Below are 25634 nucleotides of genomic sequence, written 5' to 3'. Positions count from 1 at the left end.
CTTTTAAAGTTGCCAAATTAAGACCGATATATTTTGCTGCACTGAAACGACCTCCAATGGCAGTCAGTTCGGTGATGCACATGTCTTCGAGCTGAATAACTTTCACTCCAGGGCAGATAGGGGGGACTCACAGGCAAAATGTCTCGCCACAGAAATGTTCGAGGTTACAACTACGATGAAGGTAGAGACCTTTCACACAGAAATGGTTCATATTTTGAGCTAAATGCCGGGGCTCGTCATGCTAAACATGCTAGCAGCTAAGCTAAACTTTACTGTTGTTTACAATTGCGTTGCTAACAGCTAACACTAGCTTATGCAGCTGCCAAAATATTGTTGCTGCATATTCTAAATGCAGCTCATTTAGAATATGCTTTCCCACCAAATTATAAAGATGGTTTAAAACTATTGTATCATAAAACCTGCTATCATGAGGACTCAACAAATGATAACACTGCAAACGCTGCTAGCAGCTGCTAACTACTAAATATTTTGTCAAAGACGCCTGGATTCACTTATTTATTGTTGTGTAGATTCGTCTTTTTGGTTAGAAATCTTCTGAGTATATTTGCTGAAACCATTATGTGGCTTTTATGGTTGATAAAAGTACACATTCATAATCCAGGGCTACAGTATGTTGAGGATTTTTAAGAACTGCTGACAAAGCAGTGACAGCTGTCAGATAAGACAACAGCTTTTGTCAATAAACAAGTATATTGTGAAGCAAAATTAAAATGATAAAAAAAAAAAACAATTTTTTAACTGTATTTTTGTTTTTTTTGTGTGTCTAGACTTTGAAGATGACGACATGTATGGACAGTCTGTGGAGGATGACTACTGCATTTCACCAGCAACAGGTTGGTTTTAAATGATCACGGGGATTTTATAAGCAATATTTATATAAGCCACATCATCTATTCACATGTAGAAGCAAAGAGCCATGTAGAAAAACAAAAACCGCTTGCTACTTTCAAGATGAGATGACTTTTAGAAATATATTATTCTGGTAAAATATTTTAAAGATTACTAGTTGTAAAGTTGTCATAAACTGGTACGATTCTCTTAGTGTGATAAACTTGAGTATAAAAATGCTACATTTTCAAAGGACCATAATATGTACACACAGATTTAAAATGAAACATGGAAACATGATCATTTCACTTGTATTTTAAACAGATAATCAATGTCTATTATAGGTGCTAAAACACTAGTAATAATAATAATGATGATAATGATAATAATAATGACAACGTTTCTTTGGTGTTTTGATTATGAGACATCTTTGCATATTGAGCAAGTAAGAGAACACAACTGAGTGTGCCAACAGTCACTGTATAAACAACTCATGACATTGATTTTCCAATGAATTTCAGTTGAAGTTACTTTGGAAATTCAAGAATTAAATTCTGCTTCAGTTTCAATCATACTTTAGTTGCAAGTGATTTTTTGTTTTTTTAAACAAATATTCAGTGGTAGAAGATATAAAAAAATGTAGAACACACTTCAGTAGAATTGTTAACAGTTTTATGGAAACATGTGGCACAGAATATTAATTTTTGTCATTGTGCTCTGGGAGTTCAACACCTACAAGCTGGACCAGGGCGGATAGGGCGGTTGCCGTCTTGCAATCAGCCTACTTTGCAGCGATAACACACTTGGCTTCCCAATTATTTTAAAAAAAAAAAAAAAAAAAAAAAAAAAAGAGTTGCATTAATGAAAGTGATGGATTTAAGCTGCTTGTGATTCATTGCAGGGACTTTCCAATCATCCTACTTTTTCTTTGACATCCTTTTACCAAGTTTCACTGTTTTCTGACTTGCACCTTGTACTTTCAGGTTTCTTGTTTTGATGTTTCAAATATAAAGCAAAGAAAGTAATGACGTTGTTTGCATTGTTTGTTTCATATTTTACAGCCGTTTTAATTTTTTGACTGTATTTGAAGAATTGCTAATATATATTCAGTATAAAAATGCCATCTGAAGGCGTAAGTCCAGTTCACAGTATGTCCAACGGTGGAAAGAGATTTCCATTGAATCCTTGATGATTGATTGTCGTGTACCATAAAAAATGTATATCAGCCTGTAAGTGAAGGTATTTCTGTTTATTTAGCCAATCAGTTCATCTATTCACGCCGAGAGCGTCAAGCACCTAAAGAGGAGCCTCTAGAGGAGGAAGAATATGAAGATGAGGATGTTCCCATGTCCCCTTGTGTTGACTTCAACCTTGACCCTCTTAATCAAGGTATTCATAAAAAAACTGCAGCCAACTATTGTTAACATAAATGAATTATATTGTCATAATCTTTATACTGTTTTTTTTTTTTCTACATTTGTCTCGTTTCCCTCGTTTCTTAGCGAAGCTGTTCTCCTGTCTGGACCACATGCGAGCAGTACTGGGAGATGCAGTGCCAGACTCCGTCCTGACCCAGGCTGCCATGAAACACGGATTTGATCCACAGAGGGCTCTGGACGCAGTGCTGTCTGAAGACAGTGAAAGAGCACCGGTTACCAGAAGTGCAGCTGAAGACATGGCGCCGGTGGGCCGAGTTGCACAAGAGCAGACGCCTCTTCCACAGAGAACCAAGCAGGAGGCCGTCGCTGAGAAAGGTACGCTGGTACTGGATCAAAATCTGAAATTCTGTGTTCAAAATATGACTGTTGTGAACACGAAATGATTTGAAGTTGATAAATTAGCATCTTATGTTAGTGATTAGTACTCGTTGCTTCACATTACAAAACTGCAGCCACATTGGTTTCTGTGAGTGTTCCACAGGGAATGCAGATCCTTACAGTAAATCTAGTATTTTTGAAAGCTGTCTGTGCTTCCAAATCCAGTGTGCTAGATGGAAGACAGCTACTATAGACCTCAGAGGAATAAAAACAGAGCAACTTGATTGGCCTGTTTGGTGGGTTCTGAAGTCACCCCATTGTTAAGCTGTGAAAACATCCCTCAGGTCGGATATGAATCCCTTGGCATATTCATCATACCTAATAGATGTTAAAAATTTAAAAGATCAAAATTATCAGTACCAGTCTAAGTTGGCTGTCGATTTTTTTGTAGTTTGAATAGCCTCCTGAGAAAATACAGTGAAAAATAGTTTTCTCAGGAAAAAGCTGCTTATAATGTGTTTCATCTCTCTTCACATGTCTTCTGAAAATAGCAAAATGTGTTCACTTCTACTATTACTTCTTTCAGGCTAAGGACTATGCTTAGTGTGACCTGGTAGCTCTTAATTATAATGCATTCATTTAATTCAGCTCCAAAAATTAGAACATTGTGAAAAAGTTCAACTATTTTCAGAAAGTGATGTTCATTATACACAATGAAAGCCCAAAATTCAGTGTCTGAGAAATAATATCAATAAAAAAATAATGTTTTAAACAAAAACATCAGCTTCTTAAAATTACATTAATTTCTGTGCACTCAGTACTTGGTTTTGTATGAATTACTGCATGGAGGCAATCAACCTGTGGTTCTGTGTAGGAAGCCCAGGTTGCTTTGATGGCAGCCTTCAGGTCATGTGCATTATTGAGTCTGGTCTCTCATCTTCCTTTTGATAATACTCTGTACTGGGTTCCAGTCAGGCTGATTTGCTGGCCAGTTAAGCACAGTAACACTTTGGTGATTGTAGGAGAGCTTTTGGTACAGTTTGGGCAAATGAAATCAGCATTTATACAAAACCTCTCAGCAGAGGACAGCATGAAAATATTCTTTGTGTGGAATAAAATATGAGTTTCACTTTCTGAAATGAGTATATTGTACTGGAGACCAGATATTAGAGTGTCTGTAGTAAAGCTGAAAATCACCAGTTTCTCGCCACCAGTCGATCTCTTATGTCTCTACTAATTCATATGTTGCTACAGCATGTTAAGATTTTTATGTGTAACTAAAGAATTTTCCTGTTTCTGTTATCAATTATATTATTAAATACACAAAAGTGAATTGATATGTTTCTTGTTTTGATATTTCAGAGGCTAAAATGTATTCAGATGCATAGAAAAAGATTTCAGACAATCATTGGTTTAGTGGTTTTTAGAAACTTAATCAGCATAGGCTCAGGTGATGATGCATTTAAATCATGCAATTGATTAACGAATTGCCTTCTTCCTGTTTCCCTCCTCCTCGTCGATGCCTTCTGCTTTGTGATCGCTCTTGTCCTTTCTCAACTTGGCTTTTGTAAGGTAAGGAGCCTGCTTGTTTCACACAGACAACACACCCAGGGCACACAAAGCTACACAACCAAGTGAAGTCAATATGCAGAACGACTTGTTGCAACATAAACCCGACCCGGCGAACAGCAGCTCTGTCAAGGAAAACATTCACCCTGAAAGTGCACGTTTAGGCATCAGCTGTGGTACCAGTTTGGCTCAGCTCATGTCTGAGCATGAGCAGAAGAGTAAAACAGGAGTAAGTGATACAGGGCGAGGGTTGGCAGTTTCCTCCTTGAGCATTTTACCTTTAGCATCTAATTGCCAAATGACAACTCCGTCTAGCGGGAGTGGCTTTTCACTTGGAATGCTGGCATCTTTACAAACGACTTCAACGCCACAAACACCGACTCCCTCCATCCTTTCTTTCTCGCTCGGTAATCTGTCGCTAAACAGTCCAAACGTGCCTACAGCAAGCTCCGCTCTGGCTCCTCCTCCTGGGTTCGGAAGCCTCAGTTCTGTCAGGAATTACAGTCCGCGCTCAGTTGTAGATCCTAAAGGAGGCCCATCTTTGGCCGATTTAATCCAAGAACACTCGAACCGCAGTCCAACTTTGCAAAGCTCACTGCTCACCCCTGCTAACCAGTGGAATGCTTCACCTTCCTTGTCTGACCTAGCTTTTCAGCATCAAAAAAGAGGGATTCACTCTGAATCTCAAGGCACTGAAAGATCATTAAACACGCACTCTTCCCCGTTTCGTCTGGGTGGTACTGTCACACTGTCAGATCTAGCCCAGCAGCATGAAACCAACTGTGCCTCTGCCTCTTTTCTGGCCGCCGGCACTGAATCTCGAGCAAGTGCACTGAAACAAGCACCTGGCCTCTCGGAGCTGCTTTCTTTGTCACATTTAGTATCTGAACATAAAGGCGAAACCTCAACCACCTCAAATGGGTCGCTAGGCACCCTCAGCTCCCTTGTGTCAAGAGGAAAACCAGAGAGGGCTGATGCGTTGGCACAAAGTACTAACAAGGGTGGAACTGAGCGCAAGCCTGACCACAAACCACCCCAGCAGGTCTGCAGCCCATCTAAGCCAGGTCAAGTTATCGATTTGAGCAGACTCATGGAGCAGGCCAACAGAATGAGCCCTCATCACCTCGACAGCGACTTCTCCTCACCGTCGTCTCCGACTCCAACTCCAACTTTTGGCTTGGGGCAAGATCTGTCTGTTTTTGCAAAACCTTCAGTATTTGCGATCGCTTTGTCGTTTCAGAGTTACAGGCCAAGGAGGAGGAGGAGAAAGCTAATGAAAGGAAAAATACAAGGCCAGAAGACAAAAAGTGCTTATCAGTCCTTCCTTTTCAAACCACAAAACAAATCCAAAGAGCATTGCCCCCCACTTTTTCCTATTGTACCTTTCCGTTTTGATTCTCCTTCACCTGACGATATCGTTCGAGCTAATCAAAGCAAAGCTTTCACACGGTAGACTCATGGAAGGACTTGAGTCAGTGCTAAATTAGCCTATTTTTAATGGTGAACATTACTTTGTTTTTTTTTTGTTTGTTTTTTTTTTGGTAAAAAGTACCAAAAAGACGAAGTTTACCACTCATGAACTTTTTTTTTAAATGTTGCATAAGCATAGCAGCTAGAGTTTCACCTTTGGGACCAAAAGGATGAAAAACTTAATTTGAACAGACAAAACTGTTAAAATTGTACTATGCAAATTTTTTTATAGTATTATATTAACATACAGAACAGAAATGCTAACTAAATTTGAAAATGGTGGCAGCTTTTTGTTCATGAAGTTTGTGTAGCCACATCTTTTAAAAGACCTTTAGTCGTTTTCAGTACTTTCCTATGGCAGCCTTTGTTCTTCAGTGTTTTAAAAGCTGAATCTTACTTTTATACTTTTTTGGTGACATATGGCTTTTTAATTTTTGTAGGACTGCAAAAAGTTAGATCCTTGCAAGTGAAAACTAAAGCTTTTCTCTTCTGGTACAACCCCTTTTTCTAGCCTGCGTAAACTCTGAAAAGGGGAAAGAAGGGGCAGGCTTTGTTTGCAGGTGTGCTGCAGCGATTGGAATATGGATCAGTTAACCATTGTGCTGGTTTACTGCTGCCTGCGTTCGAGATCATGAGGTTGACTTTTTGGTTTAGGGGACACCTGGAGATTTTCCCATGAGCAAACAAGAACGCAGACACTCAAGCACACGTGCATACAGATATCGAAACAGACAAGCGAATGCTTTTAAGTGTTTTGTTTGAAAGACGGATTTCATTTGGAATGTAGACACTGTCAAGCAAAACTGATGCTTTTTAAAGACAATTACTGTGATGTGCACTGGGTGTTCTCTCATTTACCGCTGGATTAACTATGCCAATTTTGAAATAAAGATTAAGAATTGTATGTTGCCTAAACATGCCTACCTAGACATGTCTTGCAGTTTTGTTCATGCCTAACACACATCTTTCTGTATTTGCAGTTTGGAGTATGCCAAAATATATATTTATCTACATAACCAAAAAAAGCTATTTTTAATGGAAATAAACAAAATGGTGTATAGAAACACGTCGTACCTCTCAGTTGAAACGAGACACAAGACTACTAAAATAAACATGATGCACTAACATGAGGGTTTGCAGAAGTTTTACTACCACTTTCTCTCTTCAGAAATGCATATTGTCGCAAATACAAACTTCAGTGTATTCTGTTGGAATTTTATTTGACAAATCAACTCAAAGTGGTAGATATTGTTAAGCGCAAGTGTTTTTTTTTTGTTTTTTTTTTTTTTTAAAGACAAAGGCTGCAAAGTGTGGCATGCATTTGTACTCAACCCTCCAGATTTTCTATGACTTGCCATACATTTGTAATTGGATTTAGGTCTAGACTTTGGGCTTTTGCAACACCTGAATGTGCTTTGATCTAAACTATTATAATGTAGCTCTGGTTGTTTTTTTTGTTTTGTTTTTTTTTTTTAAAAATCAGGATTCTCTACCTGAAGGCTGAATCTCTCTCGTCTCAACTCTAGCAGGTTTTCTACCAGGATTGGCCTGTATTTAACTTCATCCATCCTCCCATCAACTCTGACTACTTTCCTGTCTCTGTTGAATGAAAGCATTCATGCAGCATAATGGTACTGCCATGTAGCACTGCAGGGTTGGTGTGTTTAGAATGATGTGAAGTATACTATACATGACATTTAGAGACAAAAAAGTTTTTATTTTTTATTTTTGTTTCGACTCAAGAGATCACCTTTTGCCAAACACGATGGCATATTCTTCCATAATAGCTCAGATTTCTGGAGAACATGACTAACCGTTGTGGTTTCAACTGATTCTCCAACCTAAGCAGTATTTCTCCAAAGCTCCTTTGTAGTTATGATCGGCCTCTTAGCTTCTTCTCCAGTAAACACATTCTTTGCCTTTCCGGTCAGTTTTGGTGGACAGTCATGACTTTGTAGGTTTTCTGTTCTGCCATACTTTTTCTTTTTCAGATTGTGAATCTAACACCGTTTCAACTTTATCCACTTTATTCCCATCTCCCTTATTCTTTGGTCTGCTATGAAGATGGAGGCTGATGTCAAACTTTTCTTACACCAAGAAAACTGTATTTGGATAAAGAAGATCAGGTGTACTTTAACGTATGTCATTTTTAATTTTTTTAGAATGAGAAGTAATCTGAGTGTAATCAACCCTCAACATGTCAGACTGAGACTAGTGAGGCTAAGGGGGAAAAAATAAACACAGATGGGGGTAAAAATGACTTGTCAAACAGGTTTTTTTTTTTTTTTCATAGAACAGTGTAACCATGGGAGGGGGTAGAGAGGTGGGGGGGAGGGTCAACATTTGGAAAGAAGTCATTTTGATGGTAGATAAAGTCTGTTTAGTGAGTAATGGTGGGTCTGTTTTACCATTTTTATCGTCTGCAATCTAGAAATGAGCAAGTACCTCATTAATAAGTGGGTGTGTCCAGCAAGTGCTCTGTCCTTTCGTCTGAAGGCAAGTCGGTGTGTGGGTTTGTGCAGGAAGCTGCAGTCTTGGAGAAAATGTCAGCCCGAGTGCATGTCGACTCCGCACAGCAGCCGATCAGCCTGCTTTATGTGTGTGCGTGTCTCTTTTACACCACCTACGTAGGAAAATCTGATCATGTCTCTCGACTTTCACAGCTTTGACAAAGGCTATGGCAGATCAAATCATTTAGCGTCTTTACAGGCTCTGCATTTCTGCAAGGCGTATCTGTTGCACAAACACTGTTTGTGAAGTGGTGCCAACACTGGAAAATACCATTTTTACTCTCAGCAAGTGGTCAAAGGAATGCAGGTGCATTTTTGCTTACATGTCATGAGTGCTGCTACTTTATTGTGGTGCATGATGCAAAAGGACAAATTGACTAAGAGGGAAACATGGGCTTTGACTTGTATGGAAAAAGAGATGCTTGAATACCAATAGTCTTCGAAAATCTTATTTATTGTCAGGAAATAATCTAGGGTTAATGTGTAAGGAGTAATTTTGTGCAGTAGGAGCTTCCACAGCCATTTTTGACAGAATATTAGATTTATTTCTCTGTTCAATTCATGCTGCTGGTAGTTCTAGGTTGGAGGCTTTAGCAAGACACCTTTTATGTTTGTGTGTGTTGCTGTTTTTAGATCAAAAAAATCTTGCGGATGTGCAGGGGTATTTAGCTTTCCAGCTCAATTCATAATTTATGCCACTGTCTAAATCACAAATGAAATGCTAGTATATGAGAACTGTGAAAGGAGCAGTTTAAATCATCATAGTGGAAAATAAGCGTGGTGATGCAAACTATATGGAAAATATGAGATTGTGGTTAGATTTGTCCAGCTACTTTAATGCAGCTTAACCAACTCAGTTATGCAAAATTAAGACCTAACTACTTGTTTTATTTTGTCTTGCTGTCCTTAGTTGGCATTTTTGAAAGAATAAATTGTACTAGCGATACATTTCAGCAGTAACTGCATCATATTAACTAATCAACACTTTCATGTTTACTCTTCTAGGCTTGCATTTTTGTAAGAAATAAAGCGATGGATTTTTACAGTTATAATGTACACAACATTAAAGACTGCCTAAAGTGAAATGAAGAATACAAAGTAACAGTAACAATTCATTTGGTTAACTTCTTACAACTATGCCAAATTAAATTGGCAGATATTTAAGCACGTGAGGATTTAACTAACAATCAGTAATGTCAGGCCGACCTCTTAAACAACAGAGATTTGTTGGCACTAAATACTTTCTGTAACTTCTCATTGTCATACAGAGAGTACGCAAGATAAATGAATTCAACAGCCTTATTCTAAGTAAGTAAGTATCTTGCCTATTGAGGAGTTTTCTGAAAAGAAATTAGACAGAAGGGTGCCAATGCTGGGTCAGTGCTCACCTCGGATCTAAGCATTGGTGCCAAAGCAATAGTTTCAAAGAATCATTAAAAGCAGATTTTTTTTCTTCTCTGTTAAAATATTTTCGACCTGTTTAAATCTCTGGAGCCATGTTGTCTCCTCTTTGTCACAAAATGTGGGAACAGTTATAAGAAGGGTTGAACTCAGTTGGAAACATCTGACTTTCCAGTGTAGAATTCCACCTTCAGCTGGGGTCATTTCCAAGTGTAGTGCGTCACTAGTTTCTCCTATTGGTTGCTTAATTTACGATGAAAAGGCTGACTTTTTATGAATAAAATGTTGGATAAGCAATGCAATAGCAAAAGCGGCTGCACATACTACATTTATCACTGTGCTGTGTTTTAACGTTGCCGTTTAGTTTTTACAAATCGCGCTTGGAACACAGCGGAGAACTCTTGGGTGCCGTTTATAAACTCAGACTCGACACCAGAAATTCTGATCGAAATTATAAAGAGAGTTTATCAGTTCCTCCGGGTGTTTAAAATCGAACTTCTAAATTCAGTTTATGAATAAAACAGATGTTAAGAGAGGAGTTTGGAAGGATGAAAATATGGAAAGTGTCATCTTTGTAATTAAACCGTCCGTGAATCAGATTTTATGGAAGAAGGATTAAATGTGTTGGTCAGTGTTGGTTCTCTAGCTCAGGAGAAAATAAATGGTTGTGTGTTTTTGCTTTTTATTTTTAATTTTTTTTAATGTTGTTGGGAGTATTGGGATGTCGTTGCTAAAGAGTTTACCAAGGTGGGAAAAAAAATTAGCTTTTCTTCTTTTGCAAATCTTCGGAAAGAGAGAGGCCTCCACTTGTGGTAGCCTAAAAGTTGAAAGGTCATAGCAGGAAGTGGCTGATTAGAATCCCGTTCAAAGCTATTTGTGTTATTTGTAAACATGGATAAAACTGTGCCTTGACATTGTACACGTTGAGGTGGGGGACATTGTACATGAAAGCGCTGTTTTGGAGCAGCACTTTCATTTAAGTTTTATTTACACATTTAAAAACAGTAGGTGTGAGTTTTAAAGAAGTTGTTATGACTCAAAGATGAGTGTGTGCCGAGTAGGTGGGAGACGGGGATGTTAAGATAACTCCTGACATGTTCACAGATGGCTATGTCTTTTGGGTGACTCATTTTGAAAAAGGGGTCACGCAGGCCCTCTCAAAGCTTTTTTTCCTCAGATACCAGTCTCATTTCCTTAGCAATCATTTTCATTCATGCCTTCAGTATTTCAGTATGAATGAAATTTAATTCCCAGGCGATGTCACAGATTCTCTAATATCTTTGCTTCAAGAAGTACATCGATGTCAACAAAACAAGCAAGGAATTAGATTAATTTCATTACTGTACAACTGAAACCAGATATTTACATGGACTTTATAAAAAAAAGCACATAACCTTTTTTGTTCCCCTCACTCTATCAGTCGAGATGATCAAAAATATGTAATTTTGCTAAATGGCAAAGATGATTTAAGTACATATTTTAGAGTTTTAGAAAACTTTTAATACATTTCTTAAGGTGCCTAAGTTTACATGCATTCCTTGAGTATTTGATAGTATTGTCTTAATATTTTTGGGGGCGCCTATCTTAAGCTTCTCACAACAACTTGCTGGAAGTTTTACCCATTCCTCCAGAAAGAACTTGCACAACTGAGTCCGGTTTGTAGACTGCCTTGCCGGCACATGCCTTTTCAGCTCTGCCCACTTAAGGGACTGAGACCAGGGCTTTGTGATTGCCACTCCCAATCATTGACTTTGTTGTCCTTAATCCATTTCATTTACAATGTGATAGTGTGCTAAATGTTCATTTGGAAGACTAATTTGCACCAATGCTTCAACAACACCTGACTGGTATGTTTGGATGCTGCTTCAATATTTCAAAAATGATGTTCTTTCCTTATGATGCCATTACTTTTTGGTGTTTCTCATGGTTGCAAGTTTTCTCTTCTTCCTCCAAATGGAAAAAAAAAAAAAAAATCATCGTTATTGTAAAACTCTTAAAGCTTAGTTCCTATCAGACATCTTCCATGAACTAATCTGTCCTTTCATGTTGCTTTTTGAGTTCTAGCTTCATTAACTCTGAGCTGCCTTTCAGCCCATGTCCATATAAGTCATTTTACTCTGGACAATGACCTTTACCAGGTTCAGCCTGTATCTTGACAAGGTCTTTTGTTCTGTAATTGATGCCCACATTTTGCATTGAAACACATTCATCTCTGGGGAATGGAACCAGTGTTTCTCTGATCTGCATACCGCCTGGACATTCCTGTGGTGTTTATACTTGTTTATAATTGTTTGAACAGATCAATGTGGCACCTTTAGGTATCTGGCAAACTGTATCAAATATGAATTGAAGTTGTTGAGGTTTACATTTCTGATTTATTTATTTAATTTTTTTTTTCTATGATGTCACACCAGGATCTGGTATTCTTGGGGTGTTGCCTGAAAACACATCCATACTTGTGCTTCTACATCTCTTTAATTAAGCTTATAAAACCATGATGTAATCATCTGGGCTTTTCCAAACTGTGATTAGGCATAGGGATCTTAGTGTGTGTAAATTTCGGACTTTGAAAAAAAAAAAGCAAATAAAAATGATCGAAAGTACAGACATTGTGGATAATCATAACTGCTGTGCAGCAATAAAGTTTTAGTCCGATTTGAAAGGTTAGAAAGTAAGACAATAAACTTTTCTTATGTAGTGAATGTGAATATCTTGTTTCAACTGTGTTATCTGTAACAAATAGTTTACTTATGTAGAGGTGGTGCAAACATCAAGTTTTCAGTACACATATTGATTTGGGTGTTTTCCCCCTTTCTGTCCCCACACATTTCCCCCTTTTGAAAAGACTCATATTTTACCAGTTCTTGTCTTACAAAGTCTTTAGCGGCCTCCAGTGGTAAGCCCAGTCCATCTTTTGAATTCTCATCTCTCCTATCTTTCTATTAAGACAAAAATCCAGTTGAAAGAAAACTGAAGAGATTTAAGATGTTCAAATGTTGCATTTAAGAACACCATAGAGTTGATTTTAGTATTACATGCACATAAACATACAATGTAGGATATTGTTAATTTCTTGCTTTTATATCTTTCACCATATATTATATCCCTCCTTCCACATTTTGCATCTGTAGCTTCGTGTCTACACATTTTCTCACCAATTTACTACTGCCTCTTGTAACTTTTATATGCACTCTAGTGTTTATTTGAGGGGGGGAAGGGATGCTCAGTGTTTGCATATCCTGGGCGGACTCCTTTTATGCTGCTCAAAGTTTGGCCCTCAGGCCAAGTGTGCAGATGACTCACTGCAAGGGTCCCCTTTTCTAAAGAAATCCTGGATGGGAGCATGCCAAATGTCTACTTCACAGTCCAAACAGTGAAAAGAGATCCTGCTCCAAGCATCAAAGGTTGGATATGTATACGAGCGTTTTTTGTTTTGTTTTTGTTTTTTAAGCTACTGAGCCCTTAGGCAAGCTTCTGGAAAAATAAACAAAAAAAACAAAACTTAGTGCTTCATTGTTTACTAAAGCATTATCACGTTTTCACAGATCGAAATGTTCATTGGTCGTGGAGAAGGTTTCTTAATTTTTAAGATACTGGTGAAGATAGCATGGCATCAGACGGACAACAAAGAATGTGAAATTAAGTTCAGTCAAAAATAACTTTTTAGCTGATAATTCATATTACTTTGTTCCTCAGATATTTCCAATATATTTCAAATATAATGCTGTAAAAAATGTATTTGCCCTCTAAAAGATTTTGTCATGCATGCATGTTTCAAAAAATCCAAACAAATGTTAATGTCACTTAAAGTCTCTTAAATAAAATATGACTGACAAAAAGAAGAGGGCCAACAGATTCTATGTGGCAGCACATTGTGGTTTTAGCTAAAGAAAATCACTAATGTATGAGAATCAAAGTCATTGACAAGGGTTGCAAAACATTTTTTGAGGCTTTGTACATGTGGACTCGCTACCAAGTCACAGGGAGAAAACATGGAAGACTGGAGAACCTTCCCAGGAGTGGCCAGTCTGCCAAATTTACTCCAAGAGTGTGACAATGACACATGCAGGAGGCCCCAGATTAACTCAGAACAAACTCCACACACACAGCCACAGTATTTAGTAAGCTTTGTGTTCTCTCAGTTTTTCTTAAACTTTTCTTGATTAGTTTGATCTAAAATTGGACAAAAACGTTTCACAGGACTGTACATGTGGACTCGCTACTGTTCTTTTTATCGGAGGTTATGGAAACATCTGAAGTTTTAGTTTGTATGGACAAGAAAGAAAAAAAAAAACAGCTGCAGGAAGTAGTGAAATTCCCCAGTGAACTCTTTTCTGTGTCATGTTACACATTTGAGAGGAGATGAAAAATGAGATATAGTGACAGACATCATCCTTAAAGTGTTATTTAAAATAATTAAAAATCATATCTTAAGTCTTTTGTGCTCAGAATAATGATTTCTTTTGCATACTGATAAGGTTCAGTTTGTGGCCATAGATGTGCTCCTTCTTTATGAAGGGGAAAAAAGTCCTCATCAGAGTGCAGCGAGTTGCATATCTATCTCTCAGAAAGAAAGGGACTTTTTCTTTAATTCAGGACAAGTCATTCAGAGACTGCTTGGTTAGAGAAAGTCCATTAATATTCTGTTGAATCACTCCTCTTATTTTCCCTAGGGGTATTTTTCTGATGTATGTGTTTAATTAAATCTACAGTATGAATAAAATAAGAGGTCACAGCTAAAGGCTGCTTCTTTACCGTCGATGGCTTTATTGAAAAAAAGAAAAAAAAAATATATATATATATATATATATATATATATACATATAAAAAAGGAGAAATATATTCTCTGGCTGCTTTTTAAAATAGAAACTAACTGACTAGATTTGTCTTTTAATCAGTCGTGAGTAAAAAAAAAAATGCTTTCACCTCCGTTTCTACACTTGCTGAGGTGACACCTTTTCAAAAGGATTCATTCTGTGAAATGCTGCGTCACGCTGATCTATTTACGTAGAGACGGGAGGCAACGGCCACTTCTGAAATTAACCCTTTCTGAGCCAGGATGTCACACACATGAACACAGTGTGCAGTAGGCTTGGCTGTGCAACCCAGTCTGAATGAATCAGAAACCTGTCGATATGAGTGGGACCGGTGGCCATTCGGGACTGGGATGACAAAGCAATGACCTCAACGAGTCTCTCTGCTGCACAATATGAGCTTCCAATCTGATAGACGGGAGATTCACAGCACAGCAGGTTCCACCGTGCACTCTCACTTCTCTCAAATATCTACCATACACGCCTATGTGCAACTGTGACCGGTACAGTTATCAGCGTTATCAAGTCTCAGCCCCAGGGCTTTACATCTGACTTAAATTATCTAGGTTATGGTAGTGTGCAGTTTTCTGAATCCATACAAATGGTTTCCTCACTGATTTCAACTGACAAAGTGAACAGAGATAGGCATGCATTGCAGCTCGCTCTCAGTTGCAGTCTTCTCCCAGTTGTATGCTTTGTTGCAGGTAAATCATGGTTGCTTCTGTTTGCTCGTTACTCTCGTAGCTAAAAGCAGAGATGCGGCTCCCGATAAACTGGACTCCGAAGTGGTTCCCAAAGTGGCCAGAATGACCGTCTCTGGCAAGAAGCAGACCATGGGCTTCGATGTTCCCAGGTATGCTAAACCCTTTTCCCTCTCAAACAGGTATAAATTAGTAAAGTACTCTCAAAAGGTTAAGATCAGTAATTCTATTCCAAATGTAAAACTCATATTTTTTTACAAAGGAATTCCTGCATTAATGCAACATGGCAAAGAGGTGATCACCCTGTCGCTCTGTTAAGGTGTAATGGAAGCCCAGCTTGGTATAGCTGGGCTTTCCTAAATGGATAGGCCTGGTGTCTTCTTGAATGGATACCAAGTCTTGCTGGCAAAGGAAGCAGCATCTTTATAAACAAATGTCCAGATGGCACATGACTGAGCTGATTTTGGACTTGACAGAAACCAGGAGGCCAAACACCAGGTGAAGACATCACTCCCCAAATCATCAGGGATTTTGGGAAACCATAATATGAACCTCACACATCTTGGATTCATGCTTTAGAAAGCGATGTGACAATTTTTTCATGTCCTGGATAGTTAGTTGGACTTGAAGACTATCCAGCTCTTGGAGGACTGACTTCAGCAACAAGTCCTTGCTTTGTGAATCCCCTTCAAACTCTTGAATGAGCTTTGCTTCGCAATACTATCAAGACTGCTGTGAAACCTTTTATGTAATACCTGGAGTCTCACCTTATGAATTGAATTACTAAACATGAACTTTTCAATGATATTCTTGTTCAACAAGATTCTATTTTTTACATGCTCTGATCTCATATTTGTGACTCAGATCATACTATTCATTGTTTTACACTGACAAAACATGAAATGTTCTCCTCAGCTCAGGGGAAAACGGCGTTCTCGCCAGCCCAGCACGGCGAGGTGACAGCCCCGAAAACACCAAGGCGACTCCGGTCCCCGAGGCCGCACCCAAACGACCCGAGACCCCATCCAAAACGTCAAACGGAGACGAGGTCTCCGCCGCTGCTACGCCAGGACGCTCCTCCGGAAAGACGCGGCAGGCGATCAACATCAAGGCAGAACTGGAGAGGAGACAAGGGGGCAAACCTCTGTTAAATTTAGTAGTAATAGGTAGGATGAAAGCACAGTTGTCTGGGAAAGTAACTTGGAGCGAATATCTTTATGCACAAGAGTTAGAAAAATATACATATCTTTCAGTACAGGTGTAGTTGTTTTTTGTGCAAGAAGCCGAGCAATAAAGTCAAGGAAGATTAGTTGCACCTTTATTACCAGTGTTGCTGTTTTAGTTTTGCCCATGTTTGGTATGCATGGATGTGTTGACTTCAGACCCAGCACAGTTGCTCAATCATCTTTTCATTCTCAGTTACACCAGAAAAAGTGACTTGGTAGTTTCAGAAGTGCAGATGATTCTAGTTTCCCATAGAGAATGAAACCATTCGTGTTACCACGGCCCCCCTCCCCCTGTCACCCTCCATCCTTGTTCCCATTTCTGTCTGCCTCTCTCCACTTGCACAACTCTTCTGTTTCCTTCTCCCGCCTGTGGTTTCTCTTTGCCATGCTTTATCTTCTCCCCTCTGCTACCTAGCTTGTCATTATTAGCACATTCTTCCTCCTTTCTTTATCTGTCCTCGCCACCCTGCATCCACTCAGCATCCTCAGCTTTGTTTCAAAACTACCTTGCCTCATCTGTTGTCTCTCTTCTCTGCAGGTCATGTGGACGCAGGCAAGAGCACCCTGATGGGCCACTTGCTTTATCTGCTGGGGAACGTCAACAAGCGCACCATGCACAAGTACGAACAGGAGTCGAAAAAGGCTGGAAAGGCCTCCTTTGCCTACGCCTGGGTTCTGGATGAAACCGGCGAGGAGAGGGACAGGTAGCTACCGTCTGATTGATAAAACTGCACAACAAAGCTGAGTACAAGCTGCAAAAAAAAAAAAAAAAAAGTTGAAATGCACACAGATAGTTTTGATGATTGTGAACAGGGCCCAGCATGACTCAGTGCTGTAAAAAATATTGCCGTCTAACTTCTCTTTGATACACAGCAGACAAAGGGTCACCATGTTCATCGAACAGACCCAGCAAAACAATTATTACAAAGACAACATGTTGTAAAAACAGTTAATATATGAAAATAAAATATCTTGCAAAATATTCCATACCCACTGAACTTTTTTGCATTTTGTCACGTTGGTCACAAAACTGATTGCATGAAGTTGGGATTTGGTGTGATAGACCAGCACAAAGTGCTTTATTGCGAAGTGAAAATATGTATGGGATTCCATATGTTCTTCCTTGTAAAATCTGAGAAGCAATGCTTTCTTTGTCTAGAAATAATTTCAATATTTTTTAGCGACACTGCAAGAGATCTGAATCTGTGGAGAGAGTTAAATATTAGGATGATTGTAAGAAAAGCTTTTAGTTGACGCGAAAGACTTTGAGGATGGGAAACAGGTGACCATAAAGATGCCCCAGAGCTAAACCTAGTTCAGAGTCTGTGACTGATTTGACAGTTGATGATTACATTACTCTTTCTCTCCATTCAGCAAATAAAGCTCCAGCTCAAGCAGAAAATGGTCAAAAATGGTCCATTGATGTGCACTCCAAGAAACTTGCAGAAGTAACTGCAGGGAAACATGGTTCTTAAAAGTTTTGACTCTGCAGCCGAGTACGTTGAATACCACTGCGCGTCACGCTTTAAATTTTGTTTTTATTTCTACAATGTGTTTAAAAACCAGGTTTATCGTGTGAAATGCAAATAGAGTACACTAAAGCTTGCATTTGTGACTTGACAAAATGCGAAAAGGTCCAAGGGGCATGCATACTTTTGTGAGCCGCTGCATGTCCTCGCACGGCATCTCTGTTTTTATGACGAGAACAAAACGGAAGCGAAATATTTTCAGAAACAGAAAGTGACATGGGTGGGAATACATCCGTACTCACCAGTAACATCTGAAGTAGACACACAATATATCGAGAGCCACGCCTAGTTTTAAATCTGCATCAAAAGGCTTTTGGACGACTCAGCAATCTGATAGCAGGATTTCCTTGTTTATACACTTTTTACACCTGCTACGCATGTACATGTATTTATTTTTAATCTGATAAGAACAGATGCTTGAAATGTTTCTGAATTTTTTTTTTTTTTTTTTTTTTTTTTTTTGCGTTTTACTCTAGAGGGGTGACAATGGATGTGGGCATGACAAAGTTTGAGACAAACTCTAAGGTGGTGACTCTGATGGACGCTCCGGGACACAAAGACTTCATTCCCAACATGATCACAGGCGCTGCACAGGTACACCCGGCCAAACTCCAAAGCAGCCTGCACACTGCATATAAATGAAGCCATTAACTCACTGCAGTTGCTGGAGAACACTGGGGAAAAAAAAAACATTGAATCTTTTTTTTTTGTGTGACAGTGATAGCAGACATTCAGAAGAATACCATGTACAACAGTTTTGACTCTTTGATTATTCTGTCAATTTTACTAGTAGCACTTTTAATGAATTTTGGATTATTAGCAACTATTATACATATGTCTTTACAATAAATGTCTGCTTCTAGTGCATGAACATCTTACTAGAATGTTTAGGTGTTTATGGGTTACTTAGGATACCAACTGTTGGCTTAATAACCGGGGATATTTTTTTTTACAAGATAATTTTTTTATGACTCCTCTCATATCTCAACAAGCCTCTTGATTCGAATCTTTTCTGCCCCTCCCCTGTGCTCCGTGCACCAACATCTTGCCACACCCGTCAGCATCATTTCTGCGGTTTTTGCTGCTGTGTCACCAGGTGTCTTTGCAGGCATGGGTGTGCTTGTCTCCTCTCTCTTTTCGTGAAGAATTTGTGTAATTTCTCTTTTTTCTGTATGACTGTCCTCACGTTTAGCCTCTTTCTGTAGTGAGTAAGGGGTTTCTGTTTCAGACAAACTCCTTAGTCATGATCACGTCCATGATATGTGGGCCTCAGAAGACGTTTATTGCGTCCTATATGTTTGTTTATAAATTCTTGGGTAAATGTCAGGTTTTGCAGCCAATATCAGGGGTTGAATTTATGAATTTACTTTATTGAGAACATATATTTTAACTGCAATATGTGTTTACATGCCGAAATAGTGTGTGGAAAACACGACCGCATGATTCAGTAGCTTATAAAACCATCTGAATGACATTGAACTAATCAACTTCTGCAAGATCTTATCAGTCTTTCACAACATTATCTGGGGATTTTAGCTCTCTACGATGTGGCCTTTATTCATTGAGTGCTTTTTGGAGCTTGTTTGCACACACTTTTCAGTTCACAGCATTTTATTTGGGTTGACATCAGAAGTCAGACTGTGAGCTATCGCCCTTGTTAATTTCTTTTTCAGACATTCCAGTTTGGGATTATCGTCCTGCTTCACAACTTCGTTTAAAGGAAACTTTAGCTGTTCGACATTAACCACCAGAATACTTTGATAAACGTTTACCAAAATTCTGCAGCAGCTTCACTATGCTTTTATATTAATTGGTTATTATTATTTTTAGTTTTTTTGCTAGTGCCAGGTAATGGTTTAGTTTTACAAAACATTGCTCTGTGGGAGACATGTCAAACTGAATCTACATCTTATTATTACTCATCGGCCTTCAACCCGACTGAAACTTGATTTTACTCAACTTTTATTGATATAGATTTATTTGATGTTTCCTTTTCTCATATTGATCTCTCATGCTATTAGCTCTGTTCAGCTGAAGCTGTTATTAAAGCTCTTTATAAATAAAGCTGCTGCTGCTGATGATAATGATCTGACCCATAAGATCATTTCAAGTCTTTTTTTTAACGCCCCCCGCCCCCAGTCATTTAGATTGCAGTCACACCAGTCACACTGCATATATCCCACAATGCATCACAGCAACTCATGGCTCAAGGAATGAGGTCACAAAAGCTACGTCCACAAAGAATGAGGTGTAGCAGCAAAACGCGTAACACTTTTTGTGTTATCAAGAAATAAAAAAAGTCAGCTACGAAATAAGGCATCAAACACCAAAACATGAACTTCTTTCAAAACAAATGCCAAGGATATCATAGAGAGCATGGATAATAAAATGCAATTTTGAAGTGCTTTTTATTATTATTATTATTATTATTATTATTATTTTCACCTGCAATCAGATGTTATTGTTCTTTATGCTTGTTTACATTCATATTCTCACAGCTATTTTAATTTGGCGGATAAATAATCCTGATTACCATAGGCTGTGATTGAATTTGGAGAACAATCAAAAGTCACCGCTGTCATTTTTAAACACTACACTTAAATATTAGAATTTATTGTTGGTTTGAACTTAATATTGCACATCTGTGCTGTCTCTTTGTTAAGAGAGAGTAAAAAGTATTTATATCCCTTGATGTTTTACATGAGTTTTTATTTTTTATCAAATACCAACACAGTGTCACATAGTTATGAAGTGGAACGAAAAGGAGACATGGGCTTTCCAGATTTCTTACAAATCAAAGCCTGCACATGTGGTCTGCATTTATGTTCAGCCGTCTTTGGTCTGACACCCCAAAAATAAAAATCAATTACGAACAAGTAGAGGTGGCATTGTTAGTGAGTAGAATCCACCTGTGTGTGTAATTTAACCTGTTCTGTAAAGGCCTCCGAGTCGTTAAAGCCAAACACAACACTGTCACGTTTTGCAGCCTCTTATGTTTCTCATGGCCCTCGCCGCCTCTTCCTCCAGGCCGACGTCGCGGTGCTCGTGGTGGACGCCAGCAGAGGAGAGTTCGAGGCGGGCTTTGAAGCAGGCGGTCAGACCAGAGAGCACGCCCTGCTGGTGCGTTCGCTGGGTGTCACTCAGCTGGCCGTAGCTGTAAACAAGATGGACCAGGTAACATCTGCTGCTCTAACGCAACTATATCTGAACGGGTTCATGGAATAGTTCTATGTTTTTTCTTTTTTTTTTTTTTTAATGTTGTTACAGTTTGCAAAAACTGGCGAGACGTCTGCTCTTGTAAGGCTAACCTTGATTTATATTTACAGATGGATGTTTGGGATAGCAAAAGGTCTAATTTGGCATATGTATTACAATTACAGTTGGCGAAATATATTTTCTGAGTTTCAGCACAATCAGTTTTACACCGACATGTTTCTATCCGATGCAAAAGCAGCATTATGAAACTGCATTTGTGTATTTTTGTTTCCTACAATCTCCGGTATGTTGCTGACAAATTTCGATTTCACTGCCTTGCTGACAGGGAAACTTTCTTCTTGTTTTATTTCCTTTGTGTGTGTGTGTGTGTGTGTCTCTGATTTAGGTAAACTGGCAAAAGGAGCGTTTCCAAGAAATCAGCTCAAAACTTGGTCATTTTCTGAAGCAGGCGGGATTCAAGGTGGGGTTTGAACCAAACCTGTGTCACCCCGTGTTACTGCTCTAATGCTGCTTATAAACAATGAGCTGGGAAAAGAGTATTTTCCAGTCCTTGTTTGGTTTCATCCTGGACCTGTCTGTTTCTCCAGGAGTCCGATGTTTTCTTCGTCCCCACCAGCGGCCTCTCAGGAGAAAATCTCACTGCAAGAAGCACAGTATCAGAGCTGACATCTTGGTACAGCGGACCCAGCCTGCTGGAGCAGATTGGTAATCCACACTCAATGGCTTTTAAGGCAGTTTGCCACTTTAATACAGCTCTATTTTGTCAAATAACATTGCAAACTACAAATTTGCAAACAAATGTGATGATTATATTTGTTTGTTTTTGCATGTTTGCACCCTACTTACCTTATAATATGGAATAGTTTAACAAACTGAGTAAACAGAAACCAGCCTACTGTTTAGTCTGAGCACATTGCTAAATTCATTGATGTATCAAGTCTGGTTTCTTTCCAGTTGTGCGTGCGTGTCTACTGAGTTGTGTCCGTCAAAGTGCTGACCATCCAGACTCTGTCTGGTACCACAGAAAATGATTCAGTGCCATATGTTATCAGACTTCTCATAATATTTACCAGTCTTCTTCCTACTACTGATGGTTTTGACTTCCTCCTTTTCTGTCTGTTGTTTTTGCCCTCAAGATGCATTCAAAGCCCCTCAGCGGTCAATAGACAAACCTTTCAGACTGTGCGTCTCAGATGTGTTCAAAGGTAAAAAATAAATAAATAAATAAATAAATAAATAAATAAATAAATAAATCACCTTTGCGTGTTAAAAATGTTGCAGATGTCTCTTTCTTTTCATATTTTTACATGCATGTCCTTACATGTGTGAATCTATTTGCAGACCAGGGCTCAGGCTTCTGTGTTACAGGGAAGATTGAGGCTGGTTTTATTCAGACAGGAGACAAAATACTGGCAGTGCCTCCCAATGAAACCTGCACAGTTAAAGGTAAGCACTGTGTCACACTTTTCATCATGAACTCTGTTTATTTAACCAAAATGTGTTCCCTCAGAATCTGTATCAGTTAGTCCTCTTTTAAATTTCTCATACGTTAGAAGCACATTTCTGTTTGGAAGCAGGAAATTCAATAAATTTCACATGACTTATTGAGCTTCGATTTTGTTCATTTGTCTGTTTTGCGACTGAGTTTCTGAAGATAAACACTGCCACCAGGTGGCCACCGACTGACTTGCGCTCTGTGTTTTTGTGCTGCAGGAATCACTCTTCATGATGAGGCGCTGGACTGGGCCGTAGCCGGAGACCACGTCAGCCTCACCGTGACTGGGATGGACATCATCAAGATTAAGTAAACCTACAGAATATTTTCTTTAATAAACAAAAGTTGTTTCATTTTTATGATTAATCCACCTTCAGAGCATCACTTTTTGGGTGTGTGTGGCGTCTTACAGAGCCACATGTATGTTCTTAACTCAAAGCATTCTGCCTGCTTGTTGTTCTGCTTCCCTACAGTGTCGGCTGTGTGTTCTGTGACCCCAAGGAGCCGATTCGAGTCTGTACTCGATTCAGAGCCAGAATCCTGCTCTTCAATATCGAGGTTCCCATCACACAAGGCTTTCCGGTAAGTGTCACAAAACTTTTACAGCTTATTCTTAATCTGGTGAATGTTTATTTTTTTTTTTTTTTTTTCATAGAGACATTGTGTTCTTCTTCTCTCTGGAAGACATTGATAACAGTTTGTGCGAGCATCTTAAAAATGAGTTTTTGTGTTTTTTGTTTTTTTTTGTTTCTTTTTTTTTTTTTGCACAGGTACTTTTGCATTACCAGACAGTCAGTGAGCCGGCCACCATTAAGAAACTAATCAGCGTTCTGCACAAGAGCAGCGGTGAAGTCCTAAAGAAGAAGCCAAAGTGAGTTTTGGCTTCTTTTACATTTATTTATTAATGTAAAGTTCAGTCACTGAGAGTTGCTTTGATGCTTCTTCTCGTACATTTAAAACCACAACGTAAGCGTTAGTGCATTATATATATATATATATATATATATATATATATATATATATATATATATATTTTTTTTTATATATCTCTGGAAAAGAACTTTGTTTTATTTGATGTAATCTAGTTTTATTCATTAAACAAAAGAGGGAATCAAAAAGGTGTATTCTATCCGACACTCCAGCCCCTATTTGCTGGTGTTGCCTTCTGTTCAACACGCCTGTTGTGATCTTTAGCCATTTTAAGTGGTAACAAATGTTTGCTTCTCCTTAGTTTTCATTACGTTTTATATAAACCAAGGCTTCAATTTTAGTTATGTGGTTATTTGTTTTTTCCCATATTGTCAAATTTTATGTTAAATACCCACACGTCCAAATAGGTTAGAAAATCTCCTGCTCGTGTTTCTCACTCAGGTGTTTGAGTAAGGGCATGAATGCCATTGTGGAGATTCAGACCCAGAGGCCGGTGTCATTAGAGCTGTACAAGGACTACAAAGAACTGGGCCGCTTCATGTTGAGATACGTCGGCTCCACCATCGCTGCAGGTGTCGTCACAGAGGTAAGATGGAACTATTCAGGCGACGTAAACTTATTTGTGTCTTGCACACCTCAGATTGCGTACAGATAATTTCCATTTTGAGACAAAGTCTCATCTGTTTGGTTGGGATTTTCTCTTCACCACAGATCAAAGAATGAAGGTCATTTCCACGAACAAAGAGCCATTCAGATCGTGCTCGGCAGCATTCCTGCAGCCAGAGACACTGAGCAGTTCTTCCAAGAGATGCCACTCACTGAGTCAGAGAACCATTTTTACCCATCCTGTCCTCCCATATCGCTGCGGCAGCTACTTGACCCTGACCATCGCGATCAACACTAAGTTCACCCAGCAAGCACCTTTCTACTAAAGTTAATACAGTAATAAGTAATCAGACCAATTCTACTTGAGGTATTCACACCGAAGGAGCTGCAGCTGATTATTAACCCTGACTGATGTGGTCTTCTCCTTTATGCAGCTTCATGAACAAGTCCAAAAATATCTCTCTGTATTTGAATATAATTCAGTTTACAGCGGCTGTTTTTTTTTGTTTTTGTTTTGTTTTTCTATTCAAAAATGAATGCCAAGGTTCAAAAATACATCAGCTCGGAAACAATGGAGGGAAAAAAACAAACAAACAAAAAAAAAACAGTTTCTCATGCTAAAAATATGTTTGCATATTAAGTTTGCTCAGGGGGGTGCGGGAGTCGAACAAGCATTTGAATGGTTTTAATTTAAACAAAAAATGGGTTATATAAAAGAAGAAGACACAAGATAATTCAAATGCTTCTTTAAATGAACAGTAAGGCATCAACTAAAGGGCTTTTTGTTTTAATTTTTACCTCATCTGGAGGTTAAATTATCTTAGTCGGAAACGACATGAAATGAACTCTGCATCAGCTGCTTGTGGTTAATGTTTTGATTTAAAGACTGAACCTACTATGAAATGGCAACAGAATAATGGCATCAGAGGTTTTGCTGTCACAAACAAAAAAATGTATAAAAGTTTGTTTCAGACTCTTTGAATAAATATGTTCAGCAATTGGAAATGTGCTGGGTTTTGCCGCTTGCCTTCCTTCATTGAACTGGAAACCAGCATAAAAACACCTGTCATCAGAGCTGCCACCAACAACACCCAGAAAATTCAACAGGATATGTATTTCAAGGGTAAAATAAATTTCAACATGTCTAATTTTTTTGATTCCTGTCTACTTGTTTTTTTCTCCACTGTTGGTCTGCAGATACAGATATAAAAAGCTAAGATTTAAGTTGGTTTCATTATAAAAAAGGTCTACTTATTGTCTACAGAGTCAATCACTTATCCATTAAATTTTTTTTTTTTGTACATTGCTTGCAGAATGTATTCACAGTGCCTTTCAGCTGCAAGAACTCCAAACTCAGGACTTTAGAAAAAAGAAACTATAATTATAGTGCTAGTACTTCAATGATGGTGCTTTCTGTCATTTCTTGTCATGCAGTGTTTCATCCATCCATTATCCAACATGCTGATACTTATCTCCAGCAGTCAAAGGGTGAGAGGTCAGTCCATTATAGAGCAACAGAACAATCAATTATGTACACACATCTACAGAGACTTTAGAGAGT

At 38.6% G+C, this 25634-nt stretch overlaps 1 protein-coding gene across 2 annotated transcripts; it reads left to right on the top strand.

The window, feature by feature from the left end:
- Positions 1–25078, top strand: hbs1l (HBS1-like translational GTPase). 2 transcript variants are annotated; one of them, XM_015029735.1, is made up of 18 exons: positions 20–181; positions 789–854; positions 2107–2238; positions 2352–2603; positions 15115–15223; positions 15987–16237; positions 16836–17001; positions 18303–18420; positions 20854–21000; positions 21428–21502; positions 21630–21747; positions 22179–22247; positions 22384–22488; positions 22756–22846; positions 23011–23119; positions 23308–23408; positions 23909–24053; positions 24179–25078. In XM_015029735.1, the coding sequence occupies exons 1-18, from the start codon at positions 139–141 to the stop codon at positions 24188–24190; spliced, it is 2109 nt and encodes a 702-aa protein (XP_014885221.1). In that variant the 5' UTR covers positions 20–138; the 3' UTR covers positions 24191–25078. The 2 variants fall into 2 exon arrangements, with proteins under 2 accessions (XP_014885222.1, XP_014885221.1); XM_015029736.1 differs by lacking the exons at positions 15115–15223; positions 15987–16237; positions 16836–17001; ... (9 more) ...; positions 23909–24053; positions 24179–25078 and adding an exon at positions 4184–13033 and having other exon boundaries at positions 1–181.
- The last annotated feature ends 556 nt before the right edge of the window (positions 25079–25634 follow it).

This window comes from Poecilia latipinna, unplaced genomic scaffold (assembly GCF_001443285.1).
Source record: "Poecilia latipinna isolate Pla-1442-1.1 unplaced genomic scaffold, P_latipinna-1.0 Scaffold161, whole genome shotgun sequence".
Lineage (NCBI taxonomy): Eukaryota > Metazoa > Chordata > Actinopteri > Cyprinodontiformes > Poeciliidae > Poecilia > Poecilia latipinna.
The sequence above is the reverse complement of the archived record's forward strand: the minus strand, read 5'-3'. Positions and strand labels throughout refer to the sequence as shown.